At 36.6% G+C, this 20158-nt stretch overlaps 1 protein-coding gene across 1 annotated transcript in view; it reads right to left on the reverse strand.

The window, feature by feature from the left end:
- The window catches only part of THSD7A (thrombospondin type 1 domain containing 7A), a 485777-nt gene that overhangs the window by 102259 nt on the left and 363360 nt on the right, over positions 1-20158 (reverse strand). Inside the window, exon 7 of the mRNA XM_061413578.1 lies at positions 8851-9045. Within this exon, the coding sequence (XP_061269562.1) occupies positions 8851-9045 (195 nt within the window). The remainder of the gene's footprint in view (positions 1-8850; positions 9046-20158) is intronic.

The following is a 20158-nucleotide window of genomic DNA, read 5'->3' on the forward strand; positions in this document are numbered from 1 at the left end:
TATTTTTTACATTGGAATTGACTGGTTGGTTTTGAAAAAAATAATAAGAAAAGAGCTTCTACAACATCAGCATAATGCGTCCAGGAACTGCAAAATAACTGTTAAGTTTACAAACATAAAGACTATTTATTTTCTTGCCCCAATCCACATTAAAGCTGCATCAGCATTTTTGGTGTGATGTCAAGGTATTTGCACAGATAAGTCCCAGTGTGGTCTTAATTGTAATAACGATGTGGCAATTTGGAAAGCATGGCTTGGATAATCAGTCACTGCAGCACCGTCATGTTGTTCGGGGAATACTTTTATGGTTGAAAAATTGATAGATATGATACTGAATTTATTTATTATTTACGGGAAGATTTAATTCCAGACATCTGGGAATATTCCCATTCCTGTAGTACTGAGATTATAAAATGTCACCTGTGATAAAATTAGTGATAAGTGTATATTTTTTAATCCTCTTCTACATAAAAATATATGCTTCATATTAATGTGACTATTTAGGCTTTCTATCACTTCACCAAAAGGAAAGATTTTATAATGCCAATTATAATATGCAAAGCTTCTCTCAGAAACTAAAAATGACTTTTCCTCCCTACCATCAAGCCCAAAAGACGTTGGTTAGGAGACATTGAACAGAGCTGTTGTTTTTGAGTATGGCATTGAAGTCCTTACAATTTAGATGACAGATTGGAGAGAAAAAAAAAAGAATCTTTTCAGGGACTTCCCTTGTGGTCCACTGGCTAAGACTGTGAGCTTCCAACGCAGGAGGCCTGTGTTCGATCCCTGGTCAGGGAACTAGTCCCACATGCCACAACTAAAGATCCTGTATACCGCAGCTAAGACCCTGGCACAGCCAAAGAAATAAATAAGTGTTTTTTAAAAAAGACCTTTTCAAAACATTAATTGAATACCTATGAACTGACTGCAATATGCAATGGTTACTTATGCTTCAAGGGATAGTCTAGAGGGGTTAGAAATAGAAATAATTCTTGCTATTCTCAAGGATCTTACAACGCAGTGGAGAGAAGTATAGGGGTGATAATATAAGCAAAGAATTGAGTACAATTCTAGGTGAATGCAATAATATAATGATAAAGAATATGACAATTACGTTAAAAGAGGTATTTAGTATAATTGGGATTCAAAAGTTTAAAATTACATTAGTTTGGGGGATACTAAAAATGACTAAGGTTGTTGAGATGAGGCATTGAGATGACTTTTGAAGAAATAGGAGTTCGATAAGCAGAGCTCTGGGAAGGGAGACAAGGAAGAGAAAATTTAATTTAAGCAGAAGAGAAACTAAATAAAAGCTGAGGCACTTAGGCAGGTATGACCCTGGGAATTAGCAATATTGATGCAGTCAACTGGAGTGCAGAGTTCACACAGGGAAGTAACTGAGGATAAGGATAAAAAAGTGGACGAGGCTCAGGGTAAGAAGAGGCTGTTACACTGTACTGTGAATTACAATTTTAAGATACTTGTAACTTTGCCTGCTACTGCAGCCCTAATACCTTTGACAGCAGATTACTGGTGGGTGACAGGCAATGGCATGATTTCAGGGAATCTAACTGGAAGTGCGAGAACCTCAAGAGACATTGGGGCGGCCACCACCCCCTCCATTTTTTCCCCCTTGTGGTAAGGGACAAAAGATATCCCACAGTAGAGTCTGTATAAGTCCTGTAGGACTGTAGGAACAGACCGAAGTGGTGGTCATGTAGGAACAGACGGAAGCAGAACTGCTCTTTCAGTCATTTCAGGAAGATGGGGAAGCGGCAGTATTTACTTAGAAGTCAGAGTTATGTGTGTATGTACGCTCAAAATAGATCCTGATCTCTTCAAATTCCTCTATAGGAAATAGAAGTACTTCCTGGTTTTCAAAACTAAAATCATTCCACTGCAAAAATGAAACAAGGTAAAACAGAAATATTTATCCTCTCAATGTTTTATACTGCAAAGTAAAACTTCTGAGGACTACTAATTATTTGAGGAAAAATTGGCATAATTTTATTTCAATTTGCATCTATTTTCTGCAAGTACAAAGAAGGTGTAAAGACACACTAACACTTGGCTGAAGTTATAATATCAGGTCACTCTGAACTCTGCAAGAATAAATATTCTCTTATATCTTGCTTTTTAAAGATAATTGACTATAATGAGAACAGAAGTTGTTATACTTAGTGGAAAACACTTTGAAAATCATTTTTCCTTTTAACCAAGTTTGTTAAGAACCTGCAACATGAATTAAAAAATGGAGAAGGTCATAATTACAACATCAATTTTTAATTTTTTAAAAAATTCAATATACTACTGTTTATATCAAAAACATGTCAAACTTAAGTGTTAAAGGATTGAATTCTTTTAGAATTCCTGAAATAATTCTAAAGTAGCTCTTGGGACCCATCCTGTATTTTCACATGATACAAAGAAGATTTTTACATCAAAGTATCAAACAAATCTAAAAGCAAATTATTAATCTTATTTAACCAAAAGGCTTCAAGGCTTTTGAAACAAGACACATACACACACTTTTATTTTCAAGTTGAAAAGAAATATTTTTATATTAACTATCTTCAGTTATGCCATTTGTGATTTGGTTTCCAAATGACAATATTTCAGTAAGAGAAATTTTATGACATTTTTGTTTACTGCCAATACACAAAATAATAGGTTACATAATGTTACTCCAAGATTATATGAAAAGCAATTGTATTCAAATTATTTTTATTCTATTATTTTTTATGTTTAATTTTGAATTAACCCCAAAACTATAGGGATATTTAAAATGTTACCAATAATTTTTTCCCCTCGATCATATGGAAGAAGTTATTGAAATGATGCCCCATTACCCAAAATACTTCAGTATTATTTCCTGCAATCAAGGGCATTTTCCTATACATAAGCATATGCAATATTCAGGATTAGGCAATTAATTCTGATGCATTATTTCCATCCAATCCTCAGACCCATTTAAACTTGCCAATTATCTCAGAACGTTTTTTGTAATAAAAGGACTTGGTTCAGAATCAACTGTTGCATTTAGAGCTTATGTCTGGCTAGTTTCCTTCAATCTTTCTCAATCTTTCCTTAATTTTCATAACTTAGACACTTTTGAAGATTAGGGGCCAGTTATTTTGCAGAATATCTTCCAGGTAGGATTTGTCAGATGTTCCCTCATGCTCAGATTCTACAATATGCATCTTTGACAGGGATGGTACAGACATGACATCATGCTCTCCTTGTACCACACCAGGAACACATCCTTTGTATTTGCCCCATGACTGATGATGTAAACTTTGATTACTGAAATAACATAGTGTCTGTCAAACTTCTTCATTAGAAGGATACTTAAGACTGTAAATATAACGCTCTTCATCAGACTTCCAATTAATTTATTTATATCAAGTATGGATTCATGGTTTCCTTAGTTAATGTATATAAATAGCTATTATTGTTAATTTGCATTCACATTGCTCCTGTATGTGGCCAGTGGGAGACTCTTCAAGCTAGCTTCCCTGACCTTTTTTTAATTTCACTTTGATTTTATATTGGAGTAGAGTTAGTTTACAATGTTGTGTTAGCTTCTGGTATAAAGCAAAGTGATTCAGTTATGTATATATGTGTGTATATCCACTTTTTTTTCAGATTCTTTTCACATATAGGTTATTACAGAATACTGAGTAGAGTTCTCTATGCTATATGGTGGGTGCTTATTAGTTATCTATTTTATATATACAATAGTGTGACCTTTTGAAATATTTTCCTCTCCTTTTCTTTCTGGCACAAGATCCTCCAGGCACATCTTGTACTTTTGCTATTCCAGCCCTAGAATCAGCTATTTCTCCAAGAAGCCCTGGCTCCTTTCATCGGAGAATGGTATTAGACACCAAGATCTCAGTGCTAAACACATTGACTGCTAATAGGGTCCCACTGCTCTTATGTCATTTCAGTGAACAGAGTTAACACATGTATATGTCTATAATATGAATATCATACTTATATTTGAATTTTATGCATTTATGTATTTCTATGTCTAGGACTTCCCTGATAGCTCTATTGGTAAAGAATTCTCCTGCAATGTAGGAGACCCCGGTTCAATTTCTGGGTTGGGAAGATCCCCTGGAGAAGGCTACTCACTCCAGCATTCTTGGGCTTCCCTGGTGGCTCAGATGGTAAAGAATCCGTCTGCAAGGCGGGAGACCTGGGTTTGATCCCTGAGTTGGGAAGATCTCCTGGAGAAGGGAAAGGCTACCCACTCTAGTATTCTGGCCTAGAGAATTCCATGGGCTGTATAGTCCATGGGGTTGCAAAGAGATGGACAGAACTGAGTGACTACACTTTCACTTTCATGTCTAGGTTGACAAATTGAACACCATGAATTCACACTGATAACTTCAAATTCCAATATAATACAACAATGTTTACCCTAGTTTTCTTTCTTAACATATTCAAAACTCCCTTCTTTAGCAATAAGAAACCCAACTATGTTTAATACATGTACCTATTTGGTCAACCAAGTCCCCTCACCAATCTCCCACTGCCATCCTCACTGCTCTACCATGGGCCATCTTCATCACTCTGCTCATACTCTGACACCCTGCATTCAACCACTCCACGTTACTGAAACCCTCCTCAACCCTGCTTGGCTCCGACACCTCCCACTGGGTTGGTTTCCTCAGTGCTGAGATTCCCTCTTCATCCTGCTTGTGCCCTGGCATCCTGTGTTGGGTCGCTGCTTTTACTCTCTTGTGCAATCCATGTGCCCCTCCTTTTAGACTTCTCAGCATCTCTGACATTTCAGGTCAGGCCACCCTTTTCTCACTGGGGATGCCCATCTCACTCAGGTTGGGCTCTGACAACCCACCCTAGATGACTACAGACCCCCTCTCCTGCCCACCTGCTGGCACAGATGCTCAATTGTTTGGCTCCACTTAATAACTTTGCAGATAAAACTGTTCATGAAGGGAGCTAAAGAGCCTAGAAAGGACAGGAAGGAAAGGGAAAAGAAAGTATAGCATGAGGTAAAGGAAAGTGCTATTCTATTATTTTACCATTCTTTTAATAGGAGTAAAAAAATAATGAGTCATAACATTTTAACAATGCAAAGTGTGTCTAGTTCATTGGGGTCATATGGAATACCCCTCTATCTCACACACTTATATATACACACATGGATATAAATACACAGACATAGAGGTAGATACATAGACACATACAAAAGAAGACTGATAAACCAGGGATAAGATCAGTAGCCAGCACTCCTTTCTTTCCAGCACACAGTAGGAATGTATTTCCTCTGCCCCCGCTGAAATTAGGTTCAAATTCAAGTCATGATTATATGACCTGCTTTGATAATGAAATGTCAATTGAAATGATATAAATCACTCTGGATGAAAGAATTTAATTGCTGACTCTCTTAAAACAGATAAGAGTCCCCAGCTACCTTCTTCCTCTGGCATGAAGATTGTGAGGTAGGCTTTCATACGGAGGTGCAATATGCTGAGACATTTCATGGAGGACAGACTGTCATGGAGAGTTGAGTGTCACTGTAGCAAAATTCCCAAGAGGGAAAAATAATTGTTCTATTAAGTTACTGAATTTATGGGCTTACTGCAGTACAACTTTGACTTCATCAATACAGAGGTTATATAATCTCCAGTATAATGTATAATGGTGACATTTTTACTGAGATAAAAGTACAAATGAATAGGTTACAGCATTTATTTTGTAAATCCACATAAATGCTTTGCATGTGGACTTGTCCTGTAAGTTATTTCACCAGAAAATCATTTAATTTCATGTCTAAACAATCAATATATAATTTTATTAATGTGATCTTTACCCTTAAGGTTATCACAGTAATATTCTGATCCAGATAATTAAGAAGATCAGGTTTCCCAGATAGCGCCAGGGGTAAAGAACCCATCTGTTAATGATGGAGATGTTCGATTCTTGGGTTGGGAAGATCTCTTGGGGGCGGGTATGGCAACCCACGCCAGTATTCTTGCCTGGCAGACTACGGTCCACAGTGTTGCAGAGTCAGAAACAACTGAAGCGACTTAGATACATGCACACATGACACATACAAGTATTAATTCTTGGGGAATAATAGAAAAAATAGCTTTTGTGCAGAATTATAAAAAGGTTATCTAATTGGCAGGGAAATGTGTTTTAAAACTTCCTACAAATTAGTTTCTAAATCATTTAAAAAATAGCTTCAGAATTAGAAAAGTCTTATTTTGAAGGAAAGAAAATGTGTTTCAGTGTCAAGCAAATAACAGGTATTAAATTGTCTTTGAAGGACAAATTCTTCATTAAATATTTCACATAATGATACCAGTTTCTGTAGCTGTTATTAACAGAGACAAATAACAGCAGATTCCCCATTGACTGAATCTCCTCTACAGTTTCCACTTAAAATAATGTTTTGAGTTCACGGGCTTCCCTTGTAGCTCAGCTGGTAAAGAATCCACCTGCAATGTGGGATCCCTGGGTTGGATCCCTGGGTTGGGGAGATCCCCTGGAGAAGAGAAAGGCTACCTCTCCAGTATTCTGGTCTGGAGAATTTCATGGACTGTATAGTTCACGGGGTCTCAAGGAGTCGGACACAACTGAGCAACTTTCACCTCACCTTTATGATTAATTATTTTCACATTTATAATTCTCCAGCATGTGTTTCTTATGATGCAGCTGTTAGCCTTCATTAAAAATTATCCAAGTCCCATCCTTTCAAACTAAGCAGATGATACATACCAAAGAGCAATCATAAATTCCTGCCTTTAAAGCATTTCATGACCTTTCAGTGTGAAGCATCACGTCTATGGAAATAATGATCTGGTGAGTTCTGCAAGCATGGCAAAATCTCAGCCACGTGACTCATAAGGCGAAAAGTCACTCATTACTAGTCACACAGCAAGTGTCTGCAGAGTATAATGGATTTATAGGAAGCGGGGTGACCACAGATCTAATTTTAATGAAGCCCAAGACATAATTTGAGCTGATAGAGTGTGAAGTCTGAATATAATCTCTACAAGGTTAGAGTTATTGTTTGACAACATAAGGAATATAATTTTTTCTTGGAAAGGTTCTATTTTTTCTATTAGGTTCCACAGATACATTCTTATTTTGGTAGCAAAAAATTACACTTATATTGAGGTGACGAGAAAAAAGTGTTTGGACACTTAAAAAATTCTAAATTTTCTCATAGGTTGACTATTTTAAATATGTTACATTTTCTCCCACAGAGTCCAAAAGACTGTGGGTGGGATGATTTGGGAGAATGGCATTGAAATATGTATAATATTATATATGAAATGAGTTGCCAGTCCAGGTTCGATGCACAATACTGGATGCTTGGGGCTGGTGCACTGGGACGACCCAGAGGGATGGTATGGGGAGGGAGGAGGGAGGAGGGAGGAGGGTTCAGGATGGGGAACACATGTATACCTGTGGCAGATTCATTTTGATATATGGCAAAACCAATACAAAATTTAGCATGGATAAATTAATATGTAAACATGAGTTTGCTACGTCCTGGCTCCTTGGAGATGTTGAGGGGGGTGTGAACATTCCCCCCACAAGCCTTGATTCCCGAAAAACAAAGGGACCCAACCCACTGGACCGCATTCTCCTTTCTCTCCTGGGACTTAAGTCTATAGTTAAAGTTAAATAAAATAAAATTAAAAAAAATATGTTACATTTTCTCCTGTGCCTTAAGGCCAACATATTTTTGGCCTTGTATTTTTGCACAGAATAACATACAAAGAAAGAAAATTTGATTAAAAAAGAACACTAGCAGATTTCTATCACTAAAATGTTTCATAAACAGGAAAATGAAATAAGCAATGTGAAAACTCTTCTAAAATTGATTATTAACTGGGGGTATAGAAAGAAACATGTGCACATAAAGAAACATGTGCTTACTACAAATAGAAATCATTAACTAGTGTTAAATGTGAATGAAGATAGTCATTCAGCCTGATCATATTTAAATAACATATGCCTATATTCCTGAGACAGAACATGTGGCACGTGACAGAACTTGACTTATTTCTGTGTTTTCCTTACTCCTGTGTTATTTTCCAGAATGACAAGATTAAGTATGACATTATATCACCCAGTCACAGAGGCCAAATTAGCATTCAGATACAAACTTGAGAGACAATTACCAAGAGCCTTGTATTTCTTGACAATGGAGCTTGCATGGTATGAATATATGAGAAACTTGTGCTTTATTCACCCAATAGCATGAAGTGATTTAGGAGCAACATATTTTAAAAGTGAACACAATCTACATATGAAACTCAGAGCCTATGTTCAGAAACCTGAATGGTAGAAAATCCATGTCATTTTCAGTCAAGCAATAATCATGCTGGTGGTTATTTTAAATACAGTTTAGTACTTATGAGATGGTAGAATAGGATTTCACTGGGAAAAACTGACTACTGAAATGAGAGAAAACAATGAAACCCGTCATTTGGAATTTAAGGAGTCATTTTCAGATTTCTCCACAAGTTTAACACTTTGAAGTAGAAAGAACCTGAGTTATTAGGAGGGAGGAAAGGAAAAGTGAATTCATTTTTCAAAGTCTTTTCTCTTTTACTAAAGATCTATGTTCAAGGTTAATATTAAGGAAGAGCAGCAAGCTGCTGCTGCTGCTGCTAAGTCGCTTCAGTAGTGTCCGACTCTGCGATAGCCTAATATGTCAACAGATATTAAATCTCCTTGGTTTGCTGGGTTTCAGGAAGCTGATTTTTGTGGAACTATCACTGTATCCAGGCTGTACACACAACGAAAGGCACAGCAGCTTCTGGAAGAGATCTGAGTCCCTTCTCAAGCTGGAAACCTTACCTTCCTCTCCTGCATAGGCCAGGATGGACCGCGCTCGTGTCTGTTTTCCTTCTGTGGTTTTTCCTGAGCAGGTGTGAGAGCAGGAGGACCACGCTGACCACATGCTGAGCACACAGTCCCTGGGACAGGGCACATCGCAGGCAACCGGGATGGGGAAGATGGCATCTCTGCACAGCTGTCTGTCAACTTCTTCTCCTGGGAAAGACATCATCACCAACAGTCCATCATTTTAAAATAATGTAAAATGAGCAACTGAAACCAGACGGGCACCAGAATAAATTAGCTTACTTTCCTTTTGTTCTGTGTTAAAAGCCAACAACAACAACAAAAAAAGAGTCACTGTCTACTACAGCCAGATGTTAAAAGAATACCAGGAATGAATAAACAGATAGAACCCCAAATGAGGCTTTTTTATTATCAGCGCTTAGGTGTGTAGATCAAACACATTGCTTCAAGTATTTTATGCTGTAATGCCTGCCCAGGAAATGATGTTTATAGATAGTAATCTCTGCAATAAAGAACATCATTGAACTACGTCTATCCTCTTTATTTAATTGTTGGAGATGAGCCATCATTCACAAATAATGATTCTATCCATAGGATGTACTATTTGTTTTCATGAAACCAACTCATAGTCGCTATTTGTAAACTCTTGTGTCTCCTAGGAAATTTACTTTTGTACAACTGGCAACCTTTTTCTTTCATTTAAAAATGACTTTGTTAGCTGGAAACAGACAGGAAGCATAAATAGTGGGACAGTATTATAAAACCACTGGCTATGGCGATCCCATTTTGAAAGGGGGAAAAAAAAAACAAGGTACACAAATAGCAGAAGCAAGATGTTGTCACTCCAGTGCTTAAAGCTCTTCAGTTTCCTTCTGCTCTTAAGATACAGGCTAGGTTTCTCAAAAGTTTATGAGACTTCAAACCCCATGGCTCTTGCTTCCTTTTCTAGCTTCATCTCACTTCACTTTTCCTGTTACCCCAAAGCCCTAGAGTCTGGCACTTATTTGGTGTTTTTTGAGTGAATGAAGTGAGATATACAAAAGACCAATGAGAAAGAAAATATTGTTGCTGTTAATAAATGCCAAAGAAACCTAAAATAAATACAAATAAGTGATCAAAATACAGTATGAAAAAAGTCTGAACTCTGTTGCATAGCTGGTAAGCATAGGAGCTAATGAGGTCATTCAAACAGAGTAAAACAAATACAAACAAGCAAAATTAATCTGCTATTTTTCTACAGACTATATCCATAATTCTGGATGGGTGTATCAGAAATGTGTGCTTTAAGGCATTATGCATTCAGATGAGAAAAGGTGACTAATCTTGCTTTTGTTCATTGACAAAACTCTGCTTTGTCACTGATGGAGGGTTAGGAGGATCATTTTAATGGACAATCATTTATTCATGTATTTTAAAAACAAGACAAAAAATCAGAAGTCAATTGGAAATGCTCTAACATATTAAATAGCTACTAGTTTGTAGGGCTTTAAATCATCAGGCAAAATCAAAAATCAATTATAATGCACTTACATGTTAACAATCACTAGTTTGCAAGGCTGTAAATTATTAGACTTGCTCACTAGTAAGACTCACTAAAATGGAGGTGAGTCATCATTACATCATTCATTCTCCTTTAGTTACTCTGACCTGTGAGATCTCTTTTGAGTTTGGCTTATATCCCAAAAAATGACATGATAGCTTCTATGATAGAGTACAAAAATCATTATAAAACAAGGCATGTAATATTTTATAATTTAAATAACAATGATGACTCTTGTGTTTACTAGACTTTTTTGTTAGTGCAAAGAGTGAGTTGCATATGTTTTATTTCCTTTATTGCTATCTTTTATTGTTTCATCTACTTTCGTTTCCAATAGTCTGTAAAATGTAAGGCAAGTTTGGGGCTACAGTTTTGTTTTCTATAATAGTTACCTAATCATTTCTACTCAGAAAAATTTAATTCATTCTGTAGCATTTGAAGAGAGACTGCTACCTGTGTGTTATTACATTAATTTGGATGACATAATACATTTCTGTTGCATATAGCATAAATCTGAGTTCCCTGGTGGCTCAAGCAGTAAAGAATTTGCCTACAATGCAGGAGACCCAGGTTTGATCTCTGGGTTGGGAAGATCCCCTGGAGAAGGAAACAGCAACCCACTCCAGTATTCTTGCCTGGGAAATCCCACAGGCAGAGGAGCCTTGTGGGCTACAGACTATGGGGTCGCAAAGAATTGGATACAACTGAGTAACTAACACTTTGACTTCACTTTCTTTCATAGTATAAACCTAAGAGATATACAATTTTAACCTTTTTTGCTTTCTGAATTTTTTTAACTTCTGCTCCACATCTTATGTTAGCTCTTTTTCACTCATCATTTTTGGTTTAGTATATTTTCCTGTAGTTACATTCCTTCTAGAGTCTCCTTAACCCTCTGTGGAGCTCTAAAGATCCACTTTGGATCCAACCTCTGGATTTCAGCATTTAGTTTACTCCTCCCTTGCCCCCTGAGCTTTGTCACATGTGACCTTGCCTGTTTGCCCCTAATGGCTCCCGATTGCCCATCGCGGTCTCGCATCCAAATACCAGTATTATGTCCTAGCCACAGTGGCTTTTCCCCTTTCCTTCTACAGACCAATCTCTTTGTTGCCTCACTGTTGCTCTTCACTTTTCATCCATCTTCCAGATCCTCACACAGTAGACTGCTTCTCACCATGCAGGTTTCAGTTGTCTCCCTGCGAGGGGAGCCTTGAAAGTGAAAGTCACTCAGTTGTGTCCTACTCTTTGCGTCCCCATGGAATACAGTCCACGGAATTCTCCAGGCCAGAATACTGGAGTGAGTAGCCTTTCCCTTCTCCAGGGGATCTTCCCAACCCAAGAATTGAACTGGGGTCTCCTGCATTGCAGGAGGGTTCTTTACCAATTGAGCTATCAGGGACTGACCAGATACAGTTTCATAGTAGCTTCATCTTATTTTCATTTTAGTGAGTCTTACTCACTAGTGAGCAAGTCTAATAATTTAAAGCCTCATTTTCTAGTTTCACTAGAAACTATTGTAATGAATTGTTTACATATCTAGTATCTAATCCTGTTACTAGAGTATGAGCTTGATAAGGGCATGATTCTTATCTGCCTTGCTCATTATTTTATACTTAGAACCCAAAGAGCACCAGGAACCTAGTGGACATGAAATAATCTGCTATGTAAACAGATAAACTAATTAACCTGAAGTTACTGTTCTAGGGAACAGAAGGTTGGACTGGACGAATATGGGTTTAAGCACAGTATTTCTTCAATGGCCATGTACTCCACTGCTTGAGGACTGTGCTAAGGTATATTCAGAGGACAGCCGCTGGCATATGCACAATCTGGAGTTTGCTAGAAATGCAGTCTCTTCAGTTCCCACCCATAAATTGTGACTTGCATGTTCAAATGATCCCTGAGTGATCTGTATGCAGGTAAAATTTAAAAAGGATTGCTTTAAGATTTTTCTGCCCTTATTCTCTTGTGGTTTGATTAGAACCAAATTGCCTTGTGAAAGAGAAGCATATAAAACAAATTCATCTGGATTTCATACCTAACATCATTCATTTCTCTGTGGGACACCCTTTTAATCCTTTCTTTATACCTGGGTGAAAACAGTCATTCAATGAATAGTTACTGATTGCCCATCCTTGGTCAGGCACTGTGCCATGAATATTATACACATCATCCCAGCTAATTAATTTTAGGTATATACAGTCACCACAATAAGTCCAATTAACATTTCCATATGATCACATATACATAAACATTATTTTAAGGAGATAAAAACTGTTTTACATGACACTACCAGAGAAAATATAGAAGTAAATAAAACGTAAACATATAAAATATCAGGTTAATTTATACTCTTTCCATAAAGAGAAATGGAAATTCCATTTTTCCATATCGACTCTCCTATTATTAGGACACTTTCAACCATATGTCTCCATTATAGAACCATTTGAGACTCTGATTATCTGAATGTGCATCCCCATAAATCCAGGCAGGCACATCTGATTATCATTACGATGAATAACATAGTTCTACAACTCATTCAGGCACAGAACACAACCTGTTTCTTTTTTTTTTTTCCTTTAATCTTTCTGAAGTTGAAGTGAAGTGCTACTTGCTCAGTCATGTCCTGACTCTTTGCAACCCTATGGACTGTAGCCCACCAGCCTCCTCTGTCCACGGGATTCTCCAGGAAAGAATACTGGGGTGGGTTGCCATTTCCCTCTCCAGGGGCTCTTCCCGACCCAGGGATCGAACCTGGGTCTCCAGTATTGCAGGCAGATTCTTCTGTCTGAGCCACCAGGGAAGCCTTTTCTGAGGTTAATTTCTTGTTATTCTGAATGTGATGCCAACATTTAGAATCCTCCTCATGCTTGCCTTTCTGTATTAAATATGCTATATTTTTTGGCATTTCCAACATGAAAAATTTGGAAGGACTGCTTTGCTTTTAGATAACATACTCATCCCCTTAGTCCACATCAAGCTCTAGACATTTTAACCAAATCTTAAAAATATGCATATTTTACATGAAATATATAACACAGAAATAAAGGAATGAATCACTGTCTATGTATTACAATTTAGTCTTGCTCTGATGCCTTAACTGAAGCATATTTTGCTCAACCTTGTTTGTGAAACCCAATAACAAGAAGTTGAGGAATAAGATGAAAATGCCTGAGTTTATTTTTATGAACTCAAAAACGTATTTAAATATTTAAGTTGGTGACTCCCATTTAACATTTTTCTTCACAAATATAATCTTAAGAATATTTTTAATAATTTGCCATTTCAATCCATTTAAACATGTATTTTGCATCTTTGAAGTAACTCCCAAATGTCCCCTTGTTTAATCTATTTTCATAGATACCACCAAACTCTAACTCTTCTAAAGTATCTCCTTTCATTCTGCTGTTTCCTAGTATAGAATAAGAGAACTGAACATCTGCTTGAAGTAATTAAACTAAAAATTCATGAAGATTTCCAGAGAAATAAAACACGATGAGAACTGAGGTCAGAAGTTAAGACTTTTTCTTTGCTTGGAAAAAGTATATACTAAAAGTTTATTGCACTCATTGTGGTGAAGCGTAAATGTAATATAAAAGACAAACCTTGGTTTATGAAGGTTTTTATAGAGTCAAGGTTTTTATAGTTTAGGAGCTGAGTCACTAAGAACACAACACTAATACATTAAATACATTTTTAATGTATACATTTTTAATGATATTAAAATATAATGAACTATATTTTAATGTGAAAATATATTTTGTCCTATTCCATAAACGTCACTTGCATCATCCTGATTATTTTTTAATCATAGAAATGTGGAGATTGTTATAGTTGATTTTTAACAGTCCCAGTAGTACTTTGTGCAATACACCTCCAGAAGGCATTGTAAAATCAGAATTCATCAGTGCAATGAAACTGAGATGAGGGTAAGCAGAAAGGAGAAATCAAAGTAGAGGAAAACCAGATATACAGTCAATATATATATATTTTAAATCACACTAGTTAGAAAGTCTCTAATATTGTAAGTTTGGGATCAGATTCGTCTTGCCAGACATGTACAAACTCTAGAGTCACCGTAAGAATTATTATTGAGTTGTTGATGTCTTATGTATTCTTCAGAAATTGTCTTAAAAATTCATATGGACTTTTGAAAGTGAAAGCTATTATTTATATACTTACTTACATATTGATAACCAATATAAATGCAATAAAGAATTGAGATGGGAATTGAGATAGGAAAAGAATGGAGGATCCTATTTGCCTACATCTCCTAGAAAACATTTTAAAATAACCATCTTATCTGAACTTTAAAACAACTGTAAGATATGTAGGTTCAGAATCACTCTCTACCTATTGAAGTAAAAGACCCATAACTTATGTAACTCTTTTTCTTTCCCCTTCTTGAAGAGATGCTACACATCTCTTCCACTTCAAAGGGAAGTTTCTAAATCAATTTTAATCTCTGCACTCCCTCTGCGATCACATTCAGTAGCAGGTCTGATTTATTCAATGTACTCAGTATTGCCTGACCCTGTGTTCTCTTCCAGATCACTGCCCACTTTCCTCTGGTGGCCGGCAGCATGCCATTCCCTCCGCAGCCCATCACCCATCCTGACCCCAAGGGTGTATTTCTAAAATGCAATATGAGCATCACAGTCTTCCCAATACCTATCAGCTGAAGGCCAAATTCTCACTAGGGCAGAAAACAAAACATCCTCCTTCTTCATCACTGCCTCGTGGTTTCCCTGAATTCTCGCCACGAGAGCCATTTGCTTTTCCAGGAACTGACACGCTGCTTTCTTGCTCCTCTGTCATTTCGTGTACATGGTTCTCCATGCCTCATTGTCCCACATCTTGCTAAGTCATCCTTTAGGACTGGATTTCCTTCCTCTACAAACCTCCTCTGACTTTCTTAAACTGTCCAGGTGGAGTTACGCTTTATCCTCTCTGTTCGCACAGTTTTGTAGACATTACACTGTTTAAAACTGTTTACAATTATCTGTTTACTCACATTTACCCCCATTAGCCTATGACAACCTTCTGACCAGAGATCTTATCTTATTCAACATCTTTATATCTGGATCCCTTCTTTCAGTTATTGTTAAGACTTAAAAGAGTTTTGCAGTAAATATGGAGAAGGCAATGGCAACCCACTCTAGTACTCTTGCCTGGAAAATCCCATGGATGAAGGAGCCTGGTAGGCTGCAGTCCATGGGGTCACGAAGAGTCAGACACAACTGAGCAACTCCACTTTTACTTTTCACTTTCATGCACTGCAGAAGGAAATGGCAACCCACTCCAGTGTCCTTGCCTGGAGAATCCCAGGGACGGCAGAGCCTGGTGGGCTGCTGTCTGTGGGGTCGCACAGAGTTGGACACGACTGAAGTGACTTAGTAGCAGCAGCAGCAGTAAATATTTGTTGGATAAGGGAAAAAAATGAATTGGAAAGCCTAGAACATTTGTTGTTTTCCTGAAAAAGCCACTGGTATTATACATTTCCAATTGTCAGATTACTATTAATAGAATGTAACCAAGATAGCCTTAACATTACCCTCGGCTTGACTAAATTTTAGGCAGATTTCTTCCTGACTCTGGGCCCTTGACCTCCCTTCTCTTAGATAATTTATTTTGGAAAAATTTCGATTGTAAATTTTCTTTCTGCCCCTTTGAAATCGGTGTAAATCTTCTCCTACCCTCTTGTCAGTGTTTTACAACCCAGGAAAAGTCTTTCTCAAGAGTTGGGAACCATCTCTGTCATGGAAACATCAAAGACAGTGTCCTGATTTCTCAGTCTCTATGGGTTGGTAGGTGCCTATTTTCTTCATTGGGCACCAAGTAGCAAACACAGACGGTCTAATCACACAAACACAAAAACATCTGCAGACTCAGGAGTAACTCTATGTGCTCAAAACATCCCATTGATCAATCTCCTCTAACATCCTCCAGTGTTTTCCCACTAGCTCACCCCAGAGCTTAGAAATGCCTTGTGTTTCTGCATAGTTGATTTTAGCTTCTCTCCAGCGTAACAGTCTAGAATAAAAACTGACTTACTGTGTAACTTTGGTGCAGTTTTTATTTTGACCAATTTATACGTAATTCATAAGAATGTTATCTTTAGCTTCACCTACTCTTACTATATATATATATATATATATATATATATATATATATATATATATAACCTCCTGACTTTTAAATATCTTTAAACAAATTAGGGTCTTCATATTATATATTTTTTTCAGGATTTTCCTCCATTTTCATCATCCTTTTCAAACTCTTTCCATCCTTAATAAGCTTTTCTTTTATGTTCACACTCTGTTCTTTTCATTGCCACCTTTGTTTTGTTATCTCCAGCCTGTTTTCACATTCCAGGCAAAACTGAAACAAGTGACCCTGAGATAAAAAATGTCTTCCTTCCCTGAAAGCAGCCATATTCCAAATCTAGGCTCTGATGTAGTGAGTAATACAGGCTTTAACCATAAAACTACTAGGGCTTATCAATGAATTTGGTAAAATTGTAGGATACAAAATCAATACGCAGAAATTTGTTGCATTTCTATACACTATCAACAACAGATCAGAAAGAGAAATTAAGGAAACTAATCCTATTTACCTCTGCATCAAAAGTAATAAACTTACTAAGGAGACAAAAACTTGTACCCTAAAAACTACAAGATGCTGATGAAGGAAATCATCAAATAGATAACACAAACAGATGGAAAGATATATCATGTTCTCAGGTAGAAAGAATCAATACTGTCAAAATACTACCCTAGGAAATCTACAGATTCAATGTAATTCCAATCGAATACCAACAACATTTTTAATTGAACTAGAACAAACTGTTTTTTGTTTTTTTTTTTAAGTTTCTATAGAGATGTAAAAAACCCAGAATAGACAAGATGATCTTGAGAGAGAAAAACAAAGATGGAAGAACTGGCTCTCTGACTTCAGATGATATTACAACACTACAGTTATCAAAATAGTATGGTAATGGCACAAAAAGAGAAATACTATTGTATTGAATAAGTTAGAAAGCCCAGAAATAAACCCATGCGCCTATGGTCAATTAATCTAAGACAAAGGAAACAAGAATATACAATGGAGAAAAGGCAGTCTCTTCAATAATTTGTGCTGGAAAAACAGTATAGCTACAGGTAAAATAATGAAATTATAACACTAACATCATATACAAAAATAAACTCAGTGGATTAAAGACCTAAATGTAAGACCTGATACTATAACACTCTTAAATAAAAACATAGAACACTCTTTGACACACATTGCAGCAATATCTTTTTGGATCAAATTTGTAGATGAAAAACAAAAATAAATAAACTGGACCTCATTAAACTCAAAAGCTTTTGTACAGCAAAGGAAACCATAGCAAAACAAAGATAGCCCATAGAAAGGGAGAAAGTAGTTGCAAAGGAAGCCACTGACAACAGATTAATCTCCAAATTACACAAAGAGCTCATGAAACTCAATATATTTTTAAAAAACCAATTAAAAAATGGGTGGAAGATCTAAATAGACATTTCCCCAAAGAAAATGTACAGATGGCCAAAAAGCACAAGATGCTCAACATCACTTATTAGAGAAACGCAAATCAAAAAACCAGGTCACATTGATCGGAATGGCCATTGTCAAAAAGTCCACAAACAATAAATGCTAGAGAAGGTGTGGAGAGAAGAGAACCCTCCTACACTGTTGGAGGGACTGTAAATTGGTACAACCACTATGGAGAATAGTGTGGGGGTTCCTTAAAAAACTAAAAATAGAATTACCATATGATCCAACAATCCTACTCCTCAGCGTATACCTGGAGAAAATAATAATTTGAAAAGATACATGCAACTCCATGTTCATGGCAGTACTGTTTACAATAGTCAAGACATGAAAGAAAACTTAATGTCCATCAACAAAGGAATGGATAAAGAAAATATTGTACATATATAGTGGAATATTATTCAGCTGTCAAAAGAATGAAATACTGCCATTTACAGCAAGATGGATGGACCTAGAGATTATCATACTAACTGAAGTCAGATACACAGAGACAAATGTCATATATTACCATTTATATGTGGAATCTAAAAAAGTGATACAAATAAACTTTTTTACAAAACAGACTCACAGACTTTAAAAACAAAGTAACAATTACCAATAGGGAAAGGTAGAGGGAAGAAAAATTAGGAGTTTGGTATTAACATACACACACCACTATATATAAAACAGATAATCAATAGAGACCTACTGTATAACATAGAAAATTTCTCAGTATTCTACAGTAACCTACACGAGAAAAGGATTGATATATGTACATGCTGTGCTATGCTTAGTAGCTCAGTCATGTCTGACTCTTTGCAATCCCATGGACTGTAGCCTGCCAGGCTACTCTGTTCATGGGGATTCTCCAGGCAAGAATACTGGAATGGGTTGCCATGCCCTCCTCCAGGGGATCTTCCTAACCCAGTGATCAAACCCGGATCTCCCACATTGCAGGCAGAATCTTTACCACCTGAGCTACCAGGGAAGTCCAAGAATACTGGAATGGGTACCCTATTATCCTCCTGGGGATCTTCCCGACCCAGGAATCAAACCAGGGGGTCCTTCATTACAGGTGGATTCTTTACCAGCTTAGCTACCAGGGAAGTCTGGAGATATATATATATATATATATATATATATATATATATATATATATATGTATATGTCTATATACATATGTGTGTGAGTGTATAATTGAATCACTTTGCTATACACTTTGTAAATCAACTATAAAATAAAATAAAAAGTAGTACAAGCTTTAATTTCATTTTTGAGAAGAAACCTAACAAAGTGTAGTAAGTAAAATGATTTGTTATAAATAAATGATGAAAATTTAGTACTCAGTATAACCATAACCTTGTATTTCTTGCTTCATCGACCTTAGGGCACTTGTAGTGCAAATTGCCCACTTAGTGAATAGGGTGTTAGGCAAACAACTCTTTGTTACTACATCACTGACATCCTTTCTGAATAACTCTAGTTAAGGATTTCACTTTGGGTTAGGCAGAAAAATAAGTAAACAGTAAAGACAGTTATCAGGTCCATGACTTCTGCCTCTGTTGAACGTCAACTATCATGTTGAATTTTTAAACTCATATTCTCTATATGTAAAATATGATACTGGTGAAACTGAAGGTACATGTGTTTGGCAATAAAGGTGTGAAATGTATTTCTTAACTAAAATTAATACTTCATTTTATGCTCTTTCCAATTATACCTTTGTTCATCTGTCTGAACAAAACCGTGCTTTGCTCATTTTTAGTAACTAAAAGGTGAACTGACTCATGTTTATAAAAGCACTATAGAAATTCTCTATAAAAGCACTAAGAAATTCTCTGAAGCCTTTGTGGCTCAGATAATAAAGAATCTGCCTGCAATGCAAAAGACTCAGGTTTGAGCTCTGGGTAGGGAAGATCGCTTGAAGAAGGGAATGGCTATCCACTCCAGTAATCTTGCCTGGAGAACTCCATGGACAGAGGAGCCTAGTGGGTTACAGTCCATGGGGTTGCAAAGAGTTGGACATGACTGAGCAACTAACATTTCACTTCATGGAAACTCTAGACAAATCAAATAATGATTTTACCTCTGGCATTATTTAAGATTAAAGAAAGCTTAATTCATTCTTAGTTCCTCAGTTTGTTTTAATTTCATATTTTCATTCTTGATTTGCTCTTTCTTGTGACTTCAGTCTCCTTGTTTTTGAGTTTG

This window comes from Bos javanicus, chromosome 4, assembly GCF_032452875.1.
Source record: "Bos javanicus breed banteng chromosome 4, ARS-OSU_banteng_1.0, whole genome shotgun sequence".
In the NCBI taxonomy this organism is placed as follows: Eukaryota; Metazoa; Chordata; class Mammalia; order Artiodactyla; family Bovidae; genus Bos; species Bos javanicus.